This window comes from Lithobates pipiens, unplaced genomic scaffold, assembly GCF_037356315.1.
Source record: "Lithobates pipiens isolate NorthernLeopardFrog02 unplaced genomic scaffold, aLitPip1_a1.2 Scaffold_13, whole genome shotgun sequence".
In the NCBI taxonomy this organism is placed as follows: domain Eukaryota; kingdom Metazoa; phylum Chordata; class Amphibia; order Anura; family Ranidae; genus Lithobates; species Lithobates pipiens.
In genome coordinates, this window is record NW_027507718.1 from 270,568,878 (window position 1) to 270,591,201 (window position 22,324).

The window sequence follows — 22,324 nt, forward strand, 5'->3', positions numbered from 1 at the left end:
CAGTTACAATACAATTAAATACAAGAGGATTAAGAGGGCCCTGCTCAGAAGAGCTTACAATCTAAAAGGGTGGGGCAGGTGGTACAGAAGGTTATAACTGTCGGGAATGAGTTGATGGAAGTGGTAGGAGATTAGTTTGAGACATGATAGGCTTCCCTGAATAGATGAGTTTTCAGGGATCGCCTGAAGGTAGCAAGAGTAGGGGATAGCCGGACTGGTGGAGGTAGCGAGTTCCAGAGGATTGGAGAGGCTCTGGAGAAATCCTGGAGACGAGTGTGGGAGGAGGAGACGAGAGAGCTTGAGAGTAGGAGGTCTTGAGAAGAACAGAGGGGACGGTTTGGGTGATATTTGGAGACAAGATTGGTGATGTAGCTCGGGGCGGAGTTGTGAATGGCTTTGTATGTGGTGGTTAGTATTTTGAATTTAATTCGCTGGGTGATTGGGAGCCAGTGTAGGGATTGGAGGAGAGGGTTGGCAGACACTGAGCGGTTGGTAAGGTGGATAAGTCTGGCAGCAGCATTCATGATAGACTGAGGAGAGGCAGGCCAATGAGAAGGGAGTTGCAATAGTCAAGGCGAGAGATAACAAGGGAGTGAATGAGGAGCTTGGTAGTTTCATTTGTTTAAAAGGGGCGAATTTTAGAGATGTTACGGAGGTGAAGTCTACAAACTTTAATTGTAATATAATAATCATCCGATCCCTCCATAGGGGAGAGCAGAGCAGGGGATCAACAAAGCGATCTCCGCTGAGCAAGCGGAGTAGTAAAAAAGGACAGCCCCGTGTGAAAGGGGCCTTACAAGGTGATTGTTTACAATCACTTTAATGTAGCCCTGTATTCATTAATACACCCTTAAATGTATTTTTTTTGACAGACTCCACTTGTTCAGCAGGGATCAATCTGTTGATCTCTGCTGAGAGGCAAATGACAGGTCCGTCTTTACTCCTTGAGCAGAGACGGACCTGTCAGAGCCCTGCTGTCCTCTATGGAGATTGGATGAAAACGGATCCACCTGTCTGTTTTCATCTGATTCCATCTGATCCGATCTGCCAGACAGATGGAAAATAAGATTTCCATCTGTCTGGATTTGGTGGATCCGATAGCGCCGGATGTCAGCAGACATGTCACAGCTGACATCCGTGGCAGCATGGAGCGTCCGATCAGATCCGCCTGAAAAATGGACAGGCGGACCTGATCAGACAACATGTGTGAAAAGGCCCCTAGTTTCAACCTCTCTCCGCACAGCAGAACTCAGAGAGGGGAAGAGAGAAGGGTACAAAGAGCCAATGAGGTGTGTTGCTGTGCTGGGGGCATAGTGATAAGAGCAAAGTGACAGAAAAAAGACAGTTAAAACAGGTCTCACACATGTATTTCATATATGGGAGCTGTTTTAGGTGCCAAAAGGTTTACCTGTTTGCCTGGCATATACTGTATATTTCAAAAATCGAAAATAAAACCGACCCAAAACCACTATAGTTTATTTTCAAATTTGAAATTTTAACTCCAATATTGTGCCACGCAAAGAGCAGGTTTTCAAATGGTCAACACATGGTTATGTATCATCCCCACTCATCTCACTGACCTTCCTGTTCAACAAACATGTATTGTGTGAAACAATGGAGAGATGAACTGCATTCCAAATAATGAGGGTACCATTTAAAAACTTTTTCAGACTAATGATTAACTGAAAGACCTTAAGTCAATAAAACCAGTGCATGGAGTTTGGATTATGACCTTTACTACATCTAGATAAACACTGCTCTCCACTCACAATCTTTCTTTTCCTTGTGTGATTCTCTGCCCAGGGACAACCGGCACAAGCTACATTAGGAGCAGGAGGACACCAAGCGATGATGTCGTTAACCTTGTTGTTTTTCCTTTGTATATTTTCAACGTTTTCTGCTTCTATTAAAGGTAAGAATGTTTCCGGGATCAGAAGTTAGGCCAATTGTACAGTATGCCATTTGTAACAGCAATGATCTGGTCTTCATTAGCAGTAATCTGACAGTGTGTGTCCTGGCAAAAAATGTACTGCCAATGTATGACAACATTTATTAAGGCATACTGATAGAGACTGATAGAGGGTGGGAAAATGTTTGAGTCCGGATTTGAATTTAAAGTCCCAGCAAATGTCATGTAAAAAAAATCAATGTCAAATCTTTTCTTTGATGAGAGATCTGTTCATGAATAGTAAGCGATAGGAACGGTTCCAGATTTGTTTTACTAATGTTGTGCATCATACACAGAACAAACTGAGCAAGCAGTAAGTTCTCTTTAACTCATATAATGTGTCTCATTCTATATTTACATGAGCTATAGATAACAGCAAATAACTTGGTGTGATATTGTATAGCATTCCTTTGTAGGATGTGTTTAGAAATTTGGAAAGCAGACTTGCTGTTGTTTTTCCTTGTGACTGTAGACTAAGCAGAAGATTCAATTACAAAATACTGTACAAACACAGCACTCTTTTAAGGCAATGTACTGAGATATATCTATATCTATATATATATATATATATATATATCTATATATATATATAATTTTTTTTTGTAATACAATTTTTGTACTTTATTGAAAACATGTCTTAGCAATCAAGTTTTTGATTTTTTTATCCAAAGAAAACATTTATTGAAGTAAACATATACATACATACCAAGGCTTCACATGAAATCAGTTTACAAGTCATAGTAAACATTCTTACTTTGCAGTCTAATGCCGCATACACACGGCGGAATTTCGGCCAGCAAAAGACCAATGAGAGCTTTCTGTCGGAAAATGCGTCCGTGTATATGCTCCATTGGAATTTTGCTTGCCGAAATTTCCGCCAGCAAAAGATTGATGCCGCGTACACACGATCGGGAATTTCCGTCGGAAAAAAGCTATGATGGTTTTTCCAACGGAATTCCGCTCAAACTTGGCTTGCATACACGGTCACACAAAAGTTTGCTGAACTTTCGACCGCCAAGAATGTGGTGACGTAGAACACTGCGACGAGCCAAGAAAATTAAGTTCAATGCTTCCGAGCTTGCGTCAAATTGTTTCCGAGCATGCATAGGAATTTTGTGGCTCGGAATTGCTACAGACGATCGGGAGGGAGAAGGGAGGTCAATTTGGTCCAGGACTCCCAGAGAACAGGAACAGCAGCAGATGACATATATTTCCCCAGGCTGTGGTACTACAACAAGCTGTGTGTTCTGTCTGACCAGACAGAAGCCAGGCAATCACTTTCGACTCTTCCGTGCAACCTTCCCTGCAGCCTTTCCTGCAGCCTTCCCTGGAGGCTGTGGCTCTGGAGGTGGACTTGTGGCAGGAGGAGGAGGAAAAGGGGGGGGGAGCGCACACAGGTGGATGTCATTTGGCCACTCAACCCCTTGTGGATGGCCTCAAAAATAATTTTTTCACAGTTGAGGCCCTCCTCCATTTTCTGTAAATTAGAGGCTATGTAGATAGGCCTCTACAGCATCAAGGGGGGATTTCAGGGCCGCATTAACCTCCTTAATGAGGGCCAGTGCTGCCTCATCCACATTTCTCCCCTCTCTGGGCCTTTTGGGTGGAAGTCAGGAGGGGAGGCACCTGGGATTGGATGTGACTGGGCCCTGCCACCTCCTGCCTGACACTTACCCCTGCCTCCTCCTGTGTGCCACATTCCAGAGCCCCTATCCTGGCTGAGGTCTTCCTGTGTATGAAAAAGGGACATAGTTTTAGTTTTTGGTTCATCCATCACACACAATTTTCAAATTTTCAGCTCATGACTGTTTCAAATTGAATGTTAATAAATAGAAAAGGCTATCATTCTGAGCCCAGCATTTTTCATTCTTCTCACAATCTTTTTTGGCCCCTACTGTCTATTGATCTTTAAAACACTTTTTGTTAAATTATTCATTTGTTAATCAATAATATCTAGTTACCAACAATCATTTTCCCACAAAAAATATGTTTCAAAATACTATACCTGGCTCCATCTGGGCTCCTCAGTTTCTTCCTGGATGGAAGGCCCAGGTTAGTCCACGGAAGCTTCAGCTGGGGTTGAGGGAAGGGTGGAAGGAAGGGGGGCCGGAAGAGTCGAAAGCAATTCCCTGGCTTCAATCTGGTCATCCAGAACGCATCCATATTTTTAGCGGTGTTTTACCGTCAGATTTGCTTCAAATTTTGGCTGCTAGCAGGGCGCTTTTAACCCCCGCTAGCAGCCAAGAAAGGGTTAAAATGGCCCGCAATGCACCGCAATAGCGGTATTTTGCCGGCGGTATAGCCGAGCTGCCCCATTGATTTAATTTGGGATCAGCGGTGGAGGAGTGGTAAACACACCGCTCCAAAGAAGCTGCTGGCAAGACTTTTCCTGACGTTCTGCCAGAGCATAGCTCTGGTGTGAAAGCCTGAGGGCTTTCACACTGGAGACAATGGTGCAGCTGTTTGAGAGCGGATTACAGGCGCTATTTTTAACGCTATAGCGCCTGCAAAACGCCCTCGGTGTGAAAGGGGTCTTACTCGGCCGCTAGCAAGGGTTAAGAGTGCCCACTAGCGGCCGAAATGCGCCACAAATCCAATGGTAAAACGCCGTTAAAAATACGATGCTATGGGAGGCGCAGTGTGAAAGGGGTCTAAGAGGTTTTACACTATCTAGCGTTTATGTTTTTGTTTGGATCTGGCTGCATGGTTGCTGTGTGGGTGGAGTGCTTTGGATACTTTGGAAGTATTCCTGACATGGTTCCTTCACAAATCCCCTGTTGGTGATCTCTACTGGGATTATTACATCCATCAAGCCTGTTTGACCCTTCATAAAAAAGGGTCTAGGCTCTCTGGTAAGAGGCCAATTTATAGTGGTGGTGGCATACTCACCTGGTGGAGGGATTTGGACCCATTCTTATTTACAGTTGAATCACAGAGTTTGATATTTTGATTATTATGGTCCAGCCAAGAGACTGACATCTTTGGACTGTTTATAATATATATTTTATCATTGTTTTTTTTTTTTTGATCTATCACTTATTTTCAGCACAACACTTTTTTTTTGTCCCTTTGCTATATTGTGAAAATATCTCACATTTGTGGTGCTGCTTTTTGTTTCACACTCAATTTTTTTAACTATTTCTTCACATATGCAGTATTATTTTTCATGTACTGATTTGTAAGGCCCACACATACTACTGCTTTGTGGTAGATCACAGAAAGTCACGTTATACCTTGTATTAGCTCAATGTGTGGTTATGCCCATCTATTTAAAATTCTACCCAAATGCACCTAGGCAGCACAACTAGCTTGTGTTTTAGAGAAGTGCAAAGATGTGAATCTTCTGTGCATTGTGGTGCAGAACTTTGTAATCATGCAACTTATCCAGTAAAATGCATGGCAGCCTATTTAAAATGAATGAGCTTTCTTAACACACCACTAGGGATGAACAACCCCCGGTTCGGTTCGCACCAGAACCTTTGAACGGACCAAAAATTTGTACGAACTTTAGAACCCTATTAAAGTCTATGGGACTCAAACAATCAAAATTAAAAGTGCTCATTTTAAAGGCTAATATGCAAGATATGCAACAGACAACACTAGCAATAAGGGGTATCTTCAGGTGTATACTGTGCTGGAGGCACACAACACCCACTTTAACTCCTGCAGATGCCTGTATTAGAGAACACCAGCAATAAAGGGTAGATACAGGTGTATACTGTGCTGTGCTGGAGGCACACAACACTCACTAACTCCTGCAGATGCCTGTATTAGAGAACACCAGCATAAAAGGGTAGATAAAGGTGTATACTGTGCTGGAGCACACAACACCCACTAACTCCTGCAGATGCCTGTATTAGAGAACACCAGCAAAAATGGGTAGATACAGGTGTATACTGTGCTGGAGGTACACAACACCCACTTTAACTCCTGCAGATGCCTGAGAAAAGAACACTGTCCCTGCCTATCTTGCTCTTTCTCTGCACACCGGAAAACACTACACAAGGCCGCCGCGCTGGCGGCCTTATATAGTGTGGGGCATGTACTAAACCCCCTGAGCTATAATTGGCCACAGGCATACTGCCTGTGGCCAATTATGGCTCTCCACACTGCCGGCGCTGTGATTTGCCAAGCATGCGGGGTCACAGTGCATACTTGGCCAATCATGAGCCAGCAATGCACTGCAATGGCGTAGTGCATTGTGGGCCGTTTGTACACGAATTTGGTGCGAACGGTCCACAAAGTTCTGAATTCGCTGAACATGCGTTCGAGTCGAACACCGAGCTCATCCCTTCACACCACATGTTAAGGCACACAAGAACATTCTGAATGGACCCTAAGTATGATAAGCTTTTCTTGCTATGCCACATAGTATCTTCTGATTGTAAAGGTGAATGTATAAATGGAAAATATATTGACTGGACTCATAACTTTTGGCATTTTTAACAAAGCATTAAGAATGCAAAGTTGTTTCTAGATAACTTCTAATCAAGTTATCTTTCGTAGTATTTTATTGCTCTAACTTGTTGATTAAACTAGCTTATTTTGCAGGTTAGTGCTTCTGATGAGATAACTATGGCACCAATAGCCATTGAATTGTCAGCTTTTGGCTGAACAAATCATTAAGTTCCAACGCTTAGATAAGTGCGAGTTAGCTGGTACTTGTACAAATCAACTGATAATGTCATTCCAGAATAAAATAAACAAATAGATAAATTAAGTCTGTAGTCCATGCATACACAGGTCATGTTGCTTCATTCAAGATGAAGTATGTCTAGAGATTTGTTAGCGATTATGTATAGATGTTATTCTGGCCATTTGCAGCTAGCCTAATGCTGGATATATACATTATATAACAATTTTTCACTGTTCCAACTGTTTAAAGCGGTTGTAACATTTACATTTTTTTGTAAAATGACAAACATGTTATACTTACCTGCTCTGTGCAGTGGTTTTGCACAGAATAACCCTGGAACTTTTAGGGTCCCTTGCCAGCAATGTAGGCTCCTCTTCTTGGTGCACCACCATAGGAAGCCGCTATCCTGCAGGCTCGCTCCCGAGCTGGGCTGTGTGCATCCCTGCCCCACCCCCTTTTCTCTCCTTACAGGATTTGACTGACAGCAGCAGGAACCAATGGCCAAGCTTGTGAGAATGGGGAGAAGGAAGAGAATTGATGCAATCAGGCACAGAGCTGGATTGATATAGGATTCACAGAAAGTAGTAGAACATTTTTTACCTTAATGCAAGAAATGCCTTAAGATAAAAAAAAAAACATTTTACCTTTGCACATGCTTTAGTTAAATCCAATCATTAAATTCTCCTATAAGCTTTAATGTGTTATAATTTTAAAAGTTCTTATCAATAATTCTACATCAGCATCTTTTATTAAAATAATACCTGGTAATCTTGCCAGTAAGGGCATTGGGCAGGCACTTCCCATTATAGAGTAGACTATTTTCAGTATACCAGTCCAAAGCAATGATGTTGAACTATTGGCTAGACCAAGTGTATGTAGACAGGAAGTAGCTGAAAGAAGCTGTAGGACAGACATCATTAAAACCGAGATAAAACATGAAACACATGAAACAAGGTGAAAACAGTAGTTTATTATTAAGTGTGTATGCAAGACAAGTTTGAGCCAACAACCTTCAAACAAAAATCCACAATTTTTGTTGGAAAGTCTGACCGTGTGTACAGGGCATAAGAGTTTTCCTTCAGGTTCAGGATTTATATAAACATGATCTCAGTTTACCCCCATACCTAGCTCTCCCCTTCTAGCATGTCCCAACATTCATTTTCTTTCTCTAAAAACAACTTTTATTTCTCTCTGTGATGTCATCATTAGGCTAGTAAAATTTTGGCTAAGACAACTGTTAAGAGGAAGGATCAGCAGGGTGCCTTTGGTCGGTTCCTACTGCCCCAGGACTACATGTCACAAAATCTCCTTCCATACACACAGTCTGTGGGCTGGCTTTATGAGATCAAGGCAGCAGCATTTTTGGAGAGGGACAGATAGGACTGGACATAGGCAAAATTCTGCAGTCCAGCAGGGGAGAACTTAGGCAGGACTGACACACTATTCAAGATTTCATTACATCAATTGCAGTGTTGTCAGTCTACAACACAAATTAGCTCACTGAGTTTCTGGCAGGATCACTCACTCAGTATTTTTTATTTAAAATAGTGAGTCTTTATTCATATGGCTTAAAGCTTTTTGCCATAAAAAATATCTGTAGCTGTAAGTGGAGTCGACTATGTCATGGTGGATTTATTTTACCTACTCCTTACTTGCTTAATTCATGTGGGGGCAGGTAAATATCTGGCGACCACCTTATTCTAAAGGGAGCTTCCAGATTCTGATAAGTCCCTAACTATATCCACGAAATGAGGCATGCTGAGATGAGACCCTTGGGCCAATCAACATTAGACTTTAGTACCTTGCTAGGGGATACACTCTCCATGTTGAGCAAAAGTGGGCTGCTATGGATCTAGAAGGGGGGGGGGGGGCATATGCTTGCCGCTCTTCCCTTTCACTGATTGCATGGCTGGAAAAGGTCTGGTAAGGATTTCAGAGGAATTCTATGTTCTTTTTGTTTCTCTGGGTCCCCTTATAAATTCATACCAGACCTTATCAAGAATAAGGATCTGGTATGAATTTTGGGAGGAGGGACTTTTTTTAAAAAATGTTTCTTGTTTTAGGTTTGCAAATTTCAGGCTGGGTTCACATGTCCTCCCGCAAACAGAACCCAGGCCAGTTTGCTCATCTCTAGTGACAAGCAGATCCTACCATAGTATGTATTCTATAGATATGAAATGACAAAATTTCTGTCTGGAAGAAAACTTATTTCCCAGTGATGCTAGTCTTAAGGCCTGTACACACGATCAGAAAATTATACAAAAAATACAGCTTTCAAATCGATCATACAATAATCTTTTCGTTATTACACAGCTTTTCGAGAGCTGATCATAATAGTTTACCCAATATTATCTGATCGCACAATCACAAAAATGTTTGGTTTAATCAGTACAGTTGTCAATGGAAAATACAATACAAATACAGTACACTACAACACATCACTTCCAAATTTCTATTCTGTCACACAAGAATTTTCATAATTTTAGTAAACTCTTCACTTTCAACATGAGATTAGCATGCAAAAGAAATGGACGGTCATTTGTCCAATAAGCTCATTGTGTGTACCAGGCATTAGGTTCCTCATTCTGTTTTATATACCCCCCCCCCCCCCCATTCTTATTTTGATACTAACGTATATGTAAAATAGAACCCTTTTTATTTTTATTTTTTTTTTCATTTTAGATAGAACTGTGTAACCTTTTTTTTCCATTGTAAATAGAATAGGGAAGAGTTCAAACCCCTAACAGTTTATTTTTTCGCTCTGGGGAGATTTTCATTCCAGTCCTGTGCTGGAAACACAACAAGCAGTAATGCCGCACACACGGTCGGACTTTCAGGCAAAAAAATCTTTCCATCAGATATTCCGATCGTGTGTGGGCCTCATCTGACTTTTTTTTATGAAAATTCTGACGGACCTAGAAATAGAACATGTTTTAAAATTTTCTGACGGAACCAATTCCTATTGGGAAAACCGTTCGTCTGTATGCTGTTTCGACAGACCAAAAATGGCGCATGCTCTGAAGCAAGTACGAGCAATTGGCTACTGGCTATCGAACTTCCTTTTTCTAGTCCCGTCCTACATGTTGTAGGTCACCGCGTTCTAGGTGGTCGGACTTTGGTGTGATCATGTGTAGGCAAGACCGTTTCAGCGGAACTCCGTCTGAAAAACCGTGAGAGTTTATTTCCTACGGAAAAAACAGTCGTGTGTACATGGGATAAGAATAAATCTCACCAAAGTGAGGGGAATTCTCCACATAGTTGTCACCAGATCATTTGTACCAGTTAGATGACCTACCCTCACCTCTTGCTTTGGATATGGACAAGAGTAATTTTAGATTTCCCTTCCCTTTCTTTGCCAATGACAAAGTTTATCAGAACAAATAAAATCTTTTGAGCAGGGACACAACAAAAAAAAACTTCACAATATCTAGCCCATACCTACTATCTTTACATACACTTTCAATTGCAAGGTTCCTTCTGCTTCCAAAATTGTAAAGTGTACATGCACGTCTTCAGTTTTTTTTTATACTCATTTTTTTTAATCTATTTATATTTATTTTACAGCATTAATAATCATCCCTAGATGTCAGTGAATGAAAAAAATGTGCTGATCCTTTCACTTGTTATATATTTAGAAAGACCCTGAGCCTGATTTACTATCATGTGTGAGGTCAGGTGAAGTAAACTTGGGTTTGATTTCTCAAAATGTGAGATGAGGCGAAGAGAGGTAAAGTCCATCTGGGGCTAAAGTTTACTAAAGTGCACAGTGACGTTGACAAACATCCAAGTGCAGATCTATTTTTTTTTTTTTAAATCCCCTGAACACAATTTCATTATACAGTACTCTGCGGGAGATTGGATATTTTAACTAAACACAGGATCACCTTACTGACGTTTGTCTTAGGGCTTATTTAGCTGGGTGTCTGCCCCTGTTTGTATGTAATTGCTCATACCAGCGATCACATTCAAATAGGGTTTCTGACTGGCCTTGGACACAGGTTGCATCCAGGGGTAGTGGTTCTTGCCCTACCCAAACCCGATGTAACTAACTGTGCAGTTTGTATACAGTCATAGTGCAGAGTGCTGCTGCATCCAAGTGTAGAGATTAGCCACATCTGAGCGCTATATACTAGCCTCCTTTAGCCACCTGTCTGATTGAGCACTTAGTAATCAATTTCCAGGTTGACTTCACCTTACCTTACATCACCTTACTTTTACACTGCAGTAAATTCTGTCCTCTATCTCTGACATGCATCATTGTCATTTATCTGGAAATCTTATGTGTGACTCCAGCCTTTTGCTGCTCAAAATATTCTGTGAAGCTGTTTACAGACAGTGATTTCCGTTGTCCTCTAAGACAAATTATCTGTGTGCTCAGTAAATAATTTATAGAGGTTAAAGTTTAATTAAAAATTACTGCCAGAAAAGTCCTTGTGTACATAATACTTAAAACGTAAATAATTAAAGGTATACAAAGTTCACATTTGTGATAATATGTACCATGCAGTCAAGAGGCCCCAGTAGTTTTAAAAACAATGTACAGCTTTCAAAAATGGTACTTAGCTTAAATGCTATACCTGTAGGCCACAACAACTAAAAGAAGGAGGGTGCAAAGATCTTCTCACTTCGCGAGTATATTTTTTGTGATTTTAATAAATTTAAAATGGTGTTAAAGGTAGGCGTTTGCACTCTTTTCGCTGTAGTGATTTGGCGTTTGCCTGCTTAAGGAGAGTAGCATTGCTAGAAACGATATTAAACACCAGAGAGAACGCAGAGGTTTGATCTATTTTGGAGAATACCTGTAGGCCAACCTAAGCATCTTGCCTAGGATCTGGGATGCACTGTACGTTGGGTGCACCTCCAGCACCACAGGAACAAGCGCTCTTTCAAAACCAACTCAAGCATGGTGTTCTCTTTCTCCTATGGTTGCAGTATCCAAGAACCTGGGCAGGTTGGGGCAGATCTCTTAAAATGCAAGTTTGTTTGTCAGGATGTGGAGAAGCTGACAGGTTGGCCTACAGGTATGACATTTCAACTAAGCACCAATTTTGAAAGCTGCACAGTGTTTTTAAAAAATTCATTGCATAGTAAATGTCATCACAAACAGTAACTTAGTCTTTGAGTGCATTTTATGCCATGCCTTGGTATAAATGTGCTATGTCTGAATTAACATGTGGATTTAGAGCATGTTATGCATTTTCATATGGACAGAGTGATTATAATTTAATAGAATTGTAATACATATTATTAGAGATACTGTGACCATATATTTACCATGCTATGGTGCAGGTGTGGGCCCCTTTAACTCCTCTTAACAACTCCCTGGGTTCTTGAACATGCCCACATAACCTAAACCCTGTTGAGCATCTGTGGGGCACCCTCAAACGGAAGGTGGAGGAGCGCAAGGTCTCTGACATCCACCAGCTCCGTGATGTCGTCATGGAGGAGTGAAAGAGGACTCCAGTGGCAATCTGTGAAGCTCTGGGGAACTCCATGCCCAAGAGGATTAAGGCAGTGCTGGAAATTAATGGTGGCAAAGCAAAATATTGACACTTTGGGCCCAATTTGGGCATTTTTACTTAGGGGTTTACTCACTTTTGTTGTCAGCAGTTTAGACATTAATGGCTGTGTGTTGAGTTATTTTGAGGGGACGGCAAATTGACACTGTTATGCAAGCTGTACACTCACTATTTTACATTGTAGCAATGTGTCACATGAAACGATATATTAAATATTTACAAAAATGTGAGGGGTCTACTCACTTTTGTGAGATACTGTGTGAAAAAAAAAAAAAAAAAAAAAAAAAATATATATATATATATATATATATATATATATATATATATATATATATATCATTTTTTTTTTTTTACTGGGAAATAAATATATTGACCAAAATATTACCCGGGTGGTGGCTATGAAAATAACCACACTGCTTAAAAAAACAACGTCTTATTTATTTCCCAAGAAAATAGGAAATGCTAACATAAAAACACTAAAGGAAAATATTACAGAGCATATGAAGTACATCAATGATACATTACGTAAAGTTGTCCTCTAGATAGTGTCTCCTCAGATGGGCTCAAAATGGCAAGAGATGGTCATGAGGCAAGAGAGCAGAAAAGGGCCAATTACACCGTCCAGACCCAACCCCATTTGCAGTCCATCTAGGTTTCTGACGAAGGCACGAGGCAGTCCTGCTCAATATATTATATTTATGTCCGTCCTACTGTATTATCCTCTAGGGGCAGCATTCGTCCATGTATTATCGCTATGTGACCTGGGTCATCTTCAGTGACTGGTGGCCCTATGATCTTATATAGTCCACCTTCATCAATCATCTTGGCAGCCGTTGTTCTCTTTGAGGCTTGCTTGCAGAGTGTTAATCAAGGATTTCAATATTATCACACCAGTTGGTCAGGAGCCAAGCTTTTGTTCCCATACTCCCTGCCCGGGGCATGAATCGACACCCTGCTGGGTCAACTTTCAACTTATTAAACCATGTTGCCTTACAACATACTGGCAGACAGGAGATTGTTTTTATTCCTCCAGAGTAACAGTATATAGTTCTTTCAGACAGGGCTGCACAATCCTGCAGGTGCACATACTGAGAAAAATCATTTAACATCTGTTGGTATTTATGTGAACATAAGACTGACAAATTAAGAGCTGAAAAATCCAACAAGGCTGGCATCTGTTAGTCATCGGTGCCTGAACTGATCGTTCATTAAAAACCTTTGCCAAATAGTTGATTAAGTGATTCAATATCATTTGTTTCATCTAACTTTTCTCTAATGTCTAGGGCACCCTTACAGTTGTTTTGTATGCTGACTTTGATGAATGATAAGGCATATACTTCCTTTATCTTGGCTTAGATTACCCATGCTGTGCGGGAACATTTAACATAACACTAATCTAATGACAGTTATGAAGGTCACATTCATCTATGCCTTCCAGATGTCCCAGTGTAGCTTTCCAAAATGGACTTCACTGAAAGATCAGGACTAAAATTGGAAGTTTATAGAAGGGATGTGTATTCTACAACCCTATAAAAATAAGTGCCTCAGGCAAATCAGGACAGCATAAACAAACATTTGTCATATAGTCTTATCTTGGAAAATATCTGTAAAATTTGGTAAACTATCTCTAATCATTGGAAAGGACTTTTACAGCCACTTGTGACTAAAGAAATTAGCATTGCCTTTAAAATGAAAGTACACACAACTAATTGAAGCATCCTCCGTTAATCCATATTTACTCTAATATTTGAAAACTTGACAAACAGGGTACATTTATAGCCGCTAAAATGTGTTAACATTTTACCTTTTGGTGGCTATAATAAAATAAATTCTCTTGGGCTCCTATACTTTTTGTGTGGACATTTGCTTTCTCCTTCATCCAAGGCACCCTTGAGGCCTGTCTATCCAAAGTATGGACCATACGGCCTAACAACACTAACTTTGGATCCACCGACCCCCAACCACACTTAATTAAGACCACTTTAAATTTGAATCTAGTTTATTCATGCTCTAAAAAATCTTTGCAACTTTTAATAACTTTTTATAATTTATAGGTTATATTTAACCAATGCAAGTGCATTAGGAAACACATTTTATACTGTAAAAGTGCTTACAACTGTGTACATTCTGTCTTTTCTGTAGACATTTATGTGTAAAAAATAAAAAAAAGTTTACACTTAACCCCTTGCTGACGACTGTACACATATATGCGGCCTCACTGAAGTGAGTCTTCTTCTGTAAGGCCCCTTACATACTTGTGCGACTTGTCCTGCGACTTGGAACTGCAAAGTCTCAGGACAAGTTGTACCCATAATTTACAATGAGTACTGTTTTATCTGTGTGACTTCAAGTCGCAGCGACTTCAAAGTAGTCCCTGCACTACTTTGGTCTGACTTTGATGTGACTTGAGGTCCATAGACCTCAAGATTACACAGGCATTGCTTCAAGTCACGTCAAAGTCACGCAGAAAAGTCGCACACCTTTCAGATCATACAAATGTGAAAAGGGCCTAAGGCCACATATATGCGTGTTTGTGCTGGGAGCGCATTGCACAGCACACTCCCAGCACAGAGACCAATAATAAATAAAGAAATAATAGTTATATCAAGGTTTAATCTAGGTCAGGGTTAGTGTTAGCCCTTGTACACACGGTCAGACAATCCGACCACAAAATCCATTGAGTTTTTTCCGACAGATTTTGTCCAAAACTGGTGTTGCATACACACCGTCGGACAAGGTTTTCGGAAAATCCGATCATTCAGAACGTTATGACGTTCGTTCGTTACGATGGGACTACATTCAGGCTATATATCTTTAGCTTTGGTCTTGTAATTTGATCTGAGCATGCGTGGCACTTTGTCCGATCGGAATTCTCTACAAACGATCAGACAAAGTCCGATCAGATCATGATCAAACTTTGTTGGTCGGACATTCCGACGGAAAAAGTCAGATGGAGCCCACACACGATTATCCGACAATAAGGTCCGATTGGACATTTTCCGTCGGAATTTCCGACCATGTGTACAAGGGCTATGGGTCAAGGTAAGGGTCAAAAGTCAAGATCAGGGTCAAAGGTCCGGGTCAGTATATTTTAGGTAGGATTTAGAAAAAAAATCTTTAAATTAGTATCAGTGTCAGTTAGGCCGCGTACACACGCGCGGACTGTTCGCCCAACTTTGTCCGCTGAACAGTGTTTGGGCGGACAGTCCGCTCGTGTGTGGGCTTTCAGCGGACAGTTTCAGCGGACAGTTGGACGGACAAGGTTTTTCGGAAATTCCGTAAAACTGTCCGCTGAAACCTTGTTTCAGCGAACAGTCCGCTCGTGTGTAGGCTTGTTCGTCAAACAAAGTTGCGCGCATGCTCAGAAAGGATTTTCACGCCGAAAGCTATAATGCAGTGTATAGGACGTCGTATTTTTCGTCCCGTCGTACGTGCCGTTCACGTCATCGCGCACGGTTTCAGCAAACTGTTCGTCCGTCGTGTGTGGCCATGTCCGTCCATGCTAAGTTTGAGCGGACTGTTTGCCGAAACTGTTGGACGGACAAAGTTGGGCGAACAGTCCGCGCGTGTGTACGCGGCCTTAGTGTCAGTGTCGGTATGTTTTAGGTGGCATAAAAAAAAAGAAAAGAAAATGTGCACTATTGTTTGTAGGCCTTATTACGGGTACAAACAACAAATAACATATACAAAAGTGGTATTGCTGCAGTCGTCAGGAACCTAATTTATTTTGGGTTGATCTTTTGTGGTAGGATATGGTAATAGCAAGAAATATACAGCTACAGTATATTAAATATACAGCTACAGTATATTTAAAACAAATGTTTTTTTAACCACTTCAGCCCCAGACCAGAGCATTTTTTGTGATTCGGCACTGTGTTGTTTTAACTGACAATTGCGCAGTCGTGCGACTTGGCTCTCAAACAAAATGTACGTCCTTTTTTTCCCACAAATAGAGTTTTCTTTTGGTGGTATTTGATCGCCTCTGCAGTTTTTATTCTTTGCTCGATAAACAAAAAAAGAGCGACAATTTTGAAAAAAAAAACGCAATATTTTTTACTTTTTGCTATAATAAATATCCCACAAAAATATATAAAAAAAAAATCTTTCCTCAGTTTAGGTTGATACATGTTTTTTTACATATTTTTGGTAAAAGAAAATTGCAATAAGTTTATTGATTGGTTTGCGCAAAAGTTATAGCGTCTACAAAATAGGGGGTCGTTTGGCATTTTTATTAGTTATTTTTCTTTTATTAGTAATGGCGGAGATTTGCAATTTTTATCGTGACTGCGACATTATGGCAGACACATCAGACACTGTTGGCGCTATTTTGGGACCATTCACATTTATACAGCGATCAGTGCGATTAAAAATGTACTGATTACTGTGTAAATGTGACTGGCAGTGAATGGGTTAACCACTAGGGGGCGCTGCAGGGGTTAAGTGTGTCCTAGGGAGTGATTATAACTGTGGGGGGGGGGGGGGCTACTTGTGACATGACACTGATCACCGATCTCGATCACAGGGAGCTGTGATCAGTGTCAGTGTCACTAGGCAGAACAAGGAAATGCTTGTTTACATCAGCATTTCCCTGTTCTTCTTCTTTGTGAGATGAACGCTGGTTTCAAAGTCTGCGGGACCCGCGATCACACTCACGGAGCTTGTGGCATGGTCGCACGCACCCCACTGGTGACACGCGTGCGACCACACTGCGGCAAATGTAGAGGGATGTACCTGTACACCCATTTGCCTGTCCGTACCATTCTACTGATATAAATGTTTGTGCGGTGATCGGCAAGTGGTTAACTAAAATAATAAACATATCAAACTTACCTGCTCTATGCAATGGTTTTGCACAGAGCAGCCCCGATCCTTCTCTTCTGGGTTCCCCTGCTGATGCTCCTGGCTCCTACCCCCCACTGAGAGTAGCCCCCGATCCTTTTCTTCTGGGGTCTCCTGCCAATGATCCTGGCTCCTCCCCACCACTGAGTGCTGCTTGCTATGGGGCAGTCATGCGTGATCGCCAATGGCTCCCACTGCTGTCTCTGAGCCAGTGAGGAAAGAGAGCTGGATTGAGAGTAGGCTCAAGTAGGAGGGATCTGGAGGGTGAAGCTGCTTGCAGAAGGTTTTTTACCTTGAGGCATAGAATGCATTAAAGTAAAAAACCTTCTGCCTGTAGAACCACTTTAAAGTGTATCTATGGTCAAAATGTAAAATCATTTGCTCATTCCCACATTATATTTCAATTGAAAGTTTCATTCATTTTTATTAGTCTTTCCATGCACAGCACCAGTTCATAAATGGACAAAACCATTTTTGTAACACCTTGACGTGTGTTGCGGGGTGCTGTAACACAGGTGCATTGGCCGCTAAATTAATTGTGTTTGCGTTTTTATATGCATTACTGCAATGCATAGGTCCAAACTCTCCACCAGCACATATTTACCTTACTTTTCTTAGCCTCCACCGCTTCATTCAGCCACTGGGCACTAAAGAAAAAACCTGGTACTTCCAGGTATGCAGGGTATCCTATTCCTATCCATGTGTTTGGTGAATGGCCCGCCACTGTCACACAGGGGGTCAGCCCTTTTCCCTATGCTATGTCAGACTAAAACAACTTGGAGCCTACACAGGGCCTCCAAAAAATATACATGGAATGATTTTAATTATGATGAACATAAAAAATGTCACTTGCTAACTCTTAAATTCTGTGAGCACTGAACTAAACAAGTCCAACAACTGGAGTAAAAAAAAAAAATATGAAACGGAAAACTCTAAGGTAAACATAAATAATTTATTACTTAAAAAAGTTCCAGTGTCAACATGCCTAATATAAAATGTTGACTATACAACATAGGAACAAGTTGGGTAGGTGACAGATATGCATGCCAAGCATGTCACTGAGTCAGCCCCTGACACTTGCTTGTGTATGCATTGCAAAGTTCTTCAGTATACAGTGACATGATTTAATTATAGATTGCTCACACTTATGTGACTAGTCTACTACAGTAAATATTCTGTCACAAGTTGTCCACTTTTAAGCTGTACTTTTGCTGTAGCACGTTAGAACAGTTTGTCTACTCTAATTATTATTTTTTGATCATTCCTAACCTTTGTGAAAAATGTACAAACACAAAATGTTACAAATATTGGACAGTGCAAACATTGAGGCTGGCTTAACACCTATGTGTCTGCATTAACCAAATTTTTTTTTTTAAATTGCTTTGGGCAGGTGGGTTGATTTGTCCTATCAAAAGTCATGTAACATGTGTTGATATAAAATGTGTTAGAAAGTGAACATTATGAGGTGTAATAACCAGATTGGCAAATTATTCCATATTTTATGGAGTTATAAAAATATACATAGTCTTTGGGAATCAGTTTCTGTATTCATTTTCTCACTTACAGGAAATATATTACCACTTACTCCTGCCATGGCAATTTTGAGCTTAGGTTTAGAAACGTACACTATGCACGATAGAATAGTTGTGGTTTATATGCTATTTAAGGTTACACTTACGCTAAGTAGCCACTGGAAATCATCTGAAGCTCCTAATTTATCCACTGTCATCGATAGACTGAATACTTAATGCTAATATGAACTAATGCTGGCCAATATAGAATTCAAATCAGCCGAATTCATTGAACAAGGGCAAGTTTGACTTTCTTACCTCTAACGTACACACGGTTGGAAATTCCGACGGAAAAGGTCCAATCGGATTATATTTTCAGAAAATCCAATTGTGTGTGGGTTCTATCGGACTTTTTCCATCTGAAATTCAGACAGAAAAAATTTGAGAGCAGGATCTAAAATTTTCAGATTACAAGACCAAAGCTATTGGTTACTAGCCTCTACGTAGTCCCATTGTATGTAACGAACGTCACCATGTTCCGAACGATTGAATTTTTCGAAAACTTTGTCCAACCGTGTGTATACAACAACAGTTTCGGACAAAATCCATCGGAAAAAATCTCATGGATTTTGTGGTCGGAATGTTCGACTGTGTGTACAAGGCATTAGGCTTCTGGTTATTTAAGAGAATATAATAAATTTTAACATCTTCTCTTTAATTCATGTCTGCCATAAGTATTAAGAAGTGTGGCTTCTTTAATTTATGTTTATAATCTACTGTTTTTTCTTTGTATTTTCTATATACTTCAACCTGTTTACAGTATAATCCCATTTGGGGTAACAGGTACCCTTTTGTTTTTTATGTTTTGACAATATATGCCTCTATTTCCTACATCAGTTGAATAGATATAAATGTTTTATTCTTTTATAGGAATGTTGTGAAGAATGGCAAAAACTTTACCTATAAGGCCTCTTTCACACGGACCGCCTATTAGTTTTTTAGGTGGACCTGAACGGACGCTCCATAGACCTCTATGGAGCGTCGGATGTCAGCGGTGACATGTCCGTTGACATTCCACCCGCTCCAATCCGAAAAAGTGTGATGGAGGGAAAACCTACTTTTCAAACCCTCTGAGGATCGGATCGGGTGACGACGGACTCTATGGTTCATCCTCATCCGATCCCCCATAGGGGAGAGCAGCGCTCTGACAGGTCCGTCCCTGCACAGTGTGCAAAGACGGACCTGTCATCTTCCTGCTCAGCGGGGATCGTCCGTGTGAAGGAGTACTTATGGAAATTGTAAAACAAATAAGTGTGCAACCTATTTAAATATAACAGTGCTAAAAAGCTCAACAAAAGAAAAGTCCAAATTTATAGGTGTCATTAAAATCTCATAATAAAAAAAAGTGTCCAAAAAAGTGCTCTTTGTTTGAGTTCATACAAATCTGTGCTCAAAACTGTGCTCTCTCCAACACAAAGAGAATTATGCACCTCTTACCAGAAGTAATGGATCCCAGATTATAGGGATCTCACACGCCTATTATGATTTAAACCAGCTGCGATGTTCCACTCCTGAGACTTCGGTAAGAAAGCTTCCTCCTGGTAGGATATTAACTTTGCCTGGAGACGAAAATATCTCATACACTCACGGCTCCACCGATAATCATGCTGTTAGTGCTCTCCGGCACAAAAGTATCAAGAAGGGAGAAACTTCATGGTGTAGTATGTAAAATGGGCATTTATTGAAAAGTAACTGGTTGCACTTACAAGAATTTAGACGTAAGAAGGCAAAAAAAAAAATGACAAAAACGCGGACCTCATCCTGCAGGCTGCTGCATGGTGATGTCACAGAACACAACTCCACCTGACTTGTTTCCACGTATGAGGAATCGACAGGGAATGGAGGCTCTTCTGAGACATCACTCACTATGCTTTAAATACCTGACTGGGCAGGAGAGACACCAGATCTACTAAAAAACAGCTATTCCGCTCCGTTTTACACCTCATAATAAAGAGGCTTATGGAATAGCATTCAAAACCTCTCCATTGTACAAATAAAAGTAAACCTTTATTTTTATTTTTTAAATCCACTTTATTAATGGCTGCATGGCATTTTTCAGGGCAGGCCTCTTGATGGAGACAACAGTGGACCATGGCTGTGGAATGTGTGTTACAACAGTAACTGTTTGTCTTCATCAAAAGCCTGTGTGACAGGTTGACAATGCAAGAACATAATTAGGAGACAGAGATGGATTGTTGTCACCCTATAGGAAGAAGTGTGTGAACAAGGATATTTATGGTAGGAACAATAGGTATTATTTTAGTAAAAGTTGTGAATTTAAAAATATTGAAATGCACTAACATGCTTGTGTTTTTGTTTATTAACTTTTTGTGACAGTCATGCATCAAATGCATTATGGAAGTGTTGGGTTTCTTATTGCACTTGGTGTTATATTTTTTACAGTTATGTTGACAATATATAGCAGGAGCCATTTATGCATAAAACCCTTGTTTTAGGCTCCTTAAAAAAAAACAGGACAAAAATATAAGAACTGCCTTTGCTGACTTGTTTTTTTGAAGGTATAAACTCTGTGACAACTTTGTTGTTGCTTTATAACTTATTAAATGACTGAACAACAACTAGCAAAGAGCTGGTGATGTCAGACAATCTGACTTACTGACATCTTCCAACTCAGAACAATTTTCGGATGTGTCTCTAGAGCAGGAAGTCAAGGGAAATCAAATTACCTCAATGGTACAAGCATTGCAAATTAATGAACTGACCATCCATTCCCTTTTATTCACTTCATGTGAAATCCCAAATCCTGTACACAGAACTGTTTACTTTTACAGCTTATTTGACAGATATCTAATATTTGTATATACTTCTTTTGTTTCACCTTTTTGCACAGTACATACAGCGGGACCAAGGCTTAACAATGACAAGGTGTATAGATATAATTATGCCACAGAAGTATTAATCGATAGGCCACGAGGGTCACTGCAGGACAGTGTGGGATACAAGATTTCCTCAGAAGTAGAAGTTAGCTTAATTTGGAGAAACCCATCCAACAAAGATGACCAGCTCATCAGAATTGGGGTATGTTTATCATGACTGAATGTGTTGTGCAGTGGTGTATTGTATAAAAAAAATTTCTTTTCTCTTTTTTAGCCATTTTAAATATTTTACAGATCAGCATTTATTGAAAGTGATATGTTTTTTGCATAACTTCTACATTATCTTATCTATGTATCTTATGTATGATATGTCTTATGAATCTTATATTGTTTGCTTCTTTCTAGGGATGAGCTTTATATTTGGGTCTAACATGAGTGCGACTCGAACATTGGCTGTTCGCCGAATAGTAAACAATTTAGGGTGTTCGCGGCAAATTCGAAAGCCGCGGAACACCCTTTAAAAGTCTATGGGAGAAATCAAAAGTGATACTTTTAAAGGCTTATATGTATGGTATTGTCATAAAAAGTGTTTGGGGACTTGGGTCCTGCTCCATGGGACATGTATCAATGCAAAAAAAAGTTTTAAAACTGCAGTTTTTTCGGGATCAGTGATTTTAATAATGCTTAAAGTGAAACAATAAAAGTGAAATATTCCTTTAAATTTCGTACCTGGGGGGTGTCTATAGTATGCCTGGAAAATAGGGCATGTTTCCCTTGTTTAGAACAGTCCAAGAGCAAAATGACATTTCTAAAGGAAAAAAAGTCATTTAACCACTTGCCGACCGCCTAACGCCGATGTACGTCGGCAGAATGGCACGGGCAGGCATAAGCACGTACATGTACGTGATTTGCCTCCCGCGGGTCGGGGGCCCGATCGGGCCCCCGCCCGGTGCCTGCGGCGGTCGGTTTTCGTT

General features: G+C 40.4%; 1 protein-coding gene across 1 annotated transcript in view; it reads left to right on the forward strand.

Annotated features, from left to right (window-relative positions):
- The first annotated feature begins 1,752 nt into the window (after nucleotides 1-1,752).
- The window catches only part of MTTP (microsomal triglyceride transfer protein), an 88,707-nt gene continuing 68,135 nt past the window's right edge, over nucleotides 1,753-22,324 (forward strand). The window contains exons 1-2 of the mRNA XM_077476616.1: nucleotides 1,753-1,912; nucleotides 21,365-21,552. Of these exons, the coding sequence (XP_077332742.1) occupies nucleotides 1,849-1,912; nucleotides 21,365-21,552 (252 nt within the window). The 5' untranslated portion in view covers nucleotides 1,753-1,848. The remainder of the gene's footprint in view (nucleotides 1,913-21,364; nucleotides 21,553-22,324) is intronic.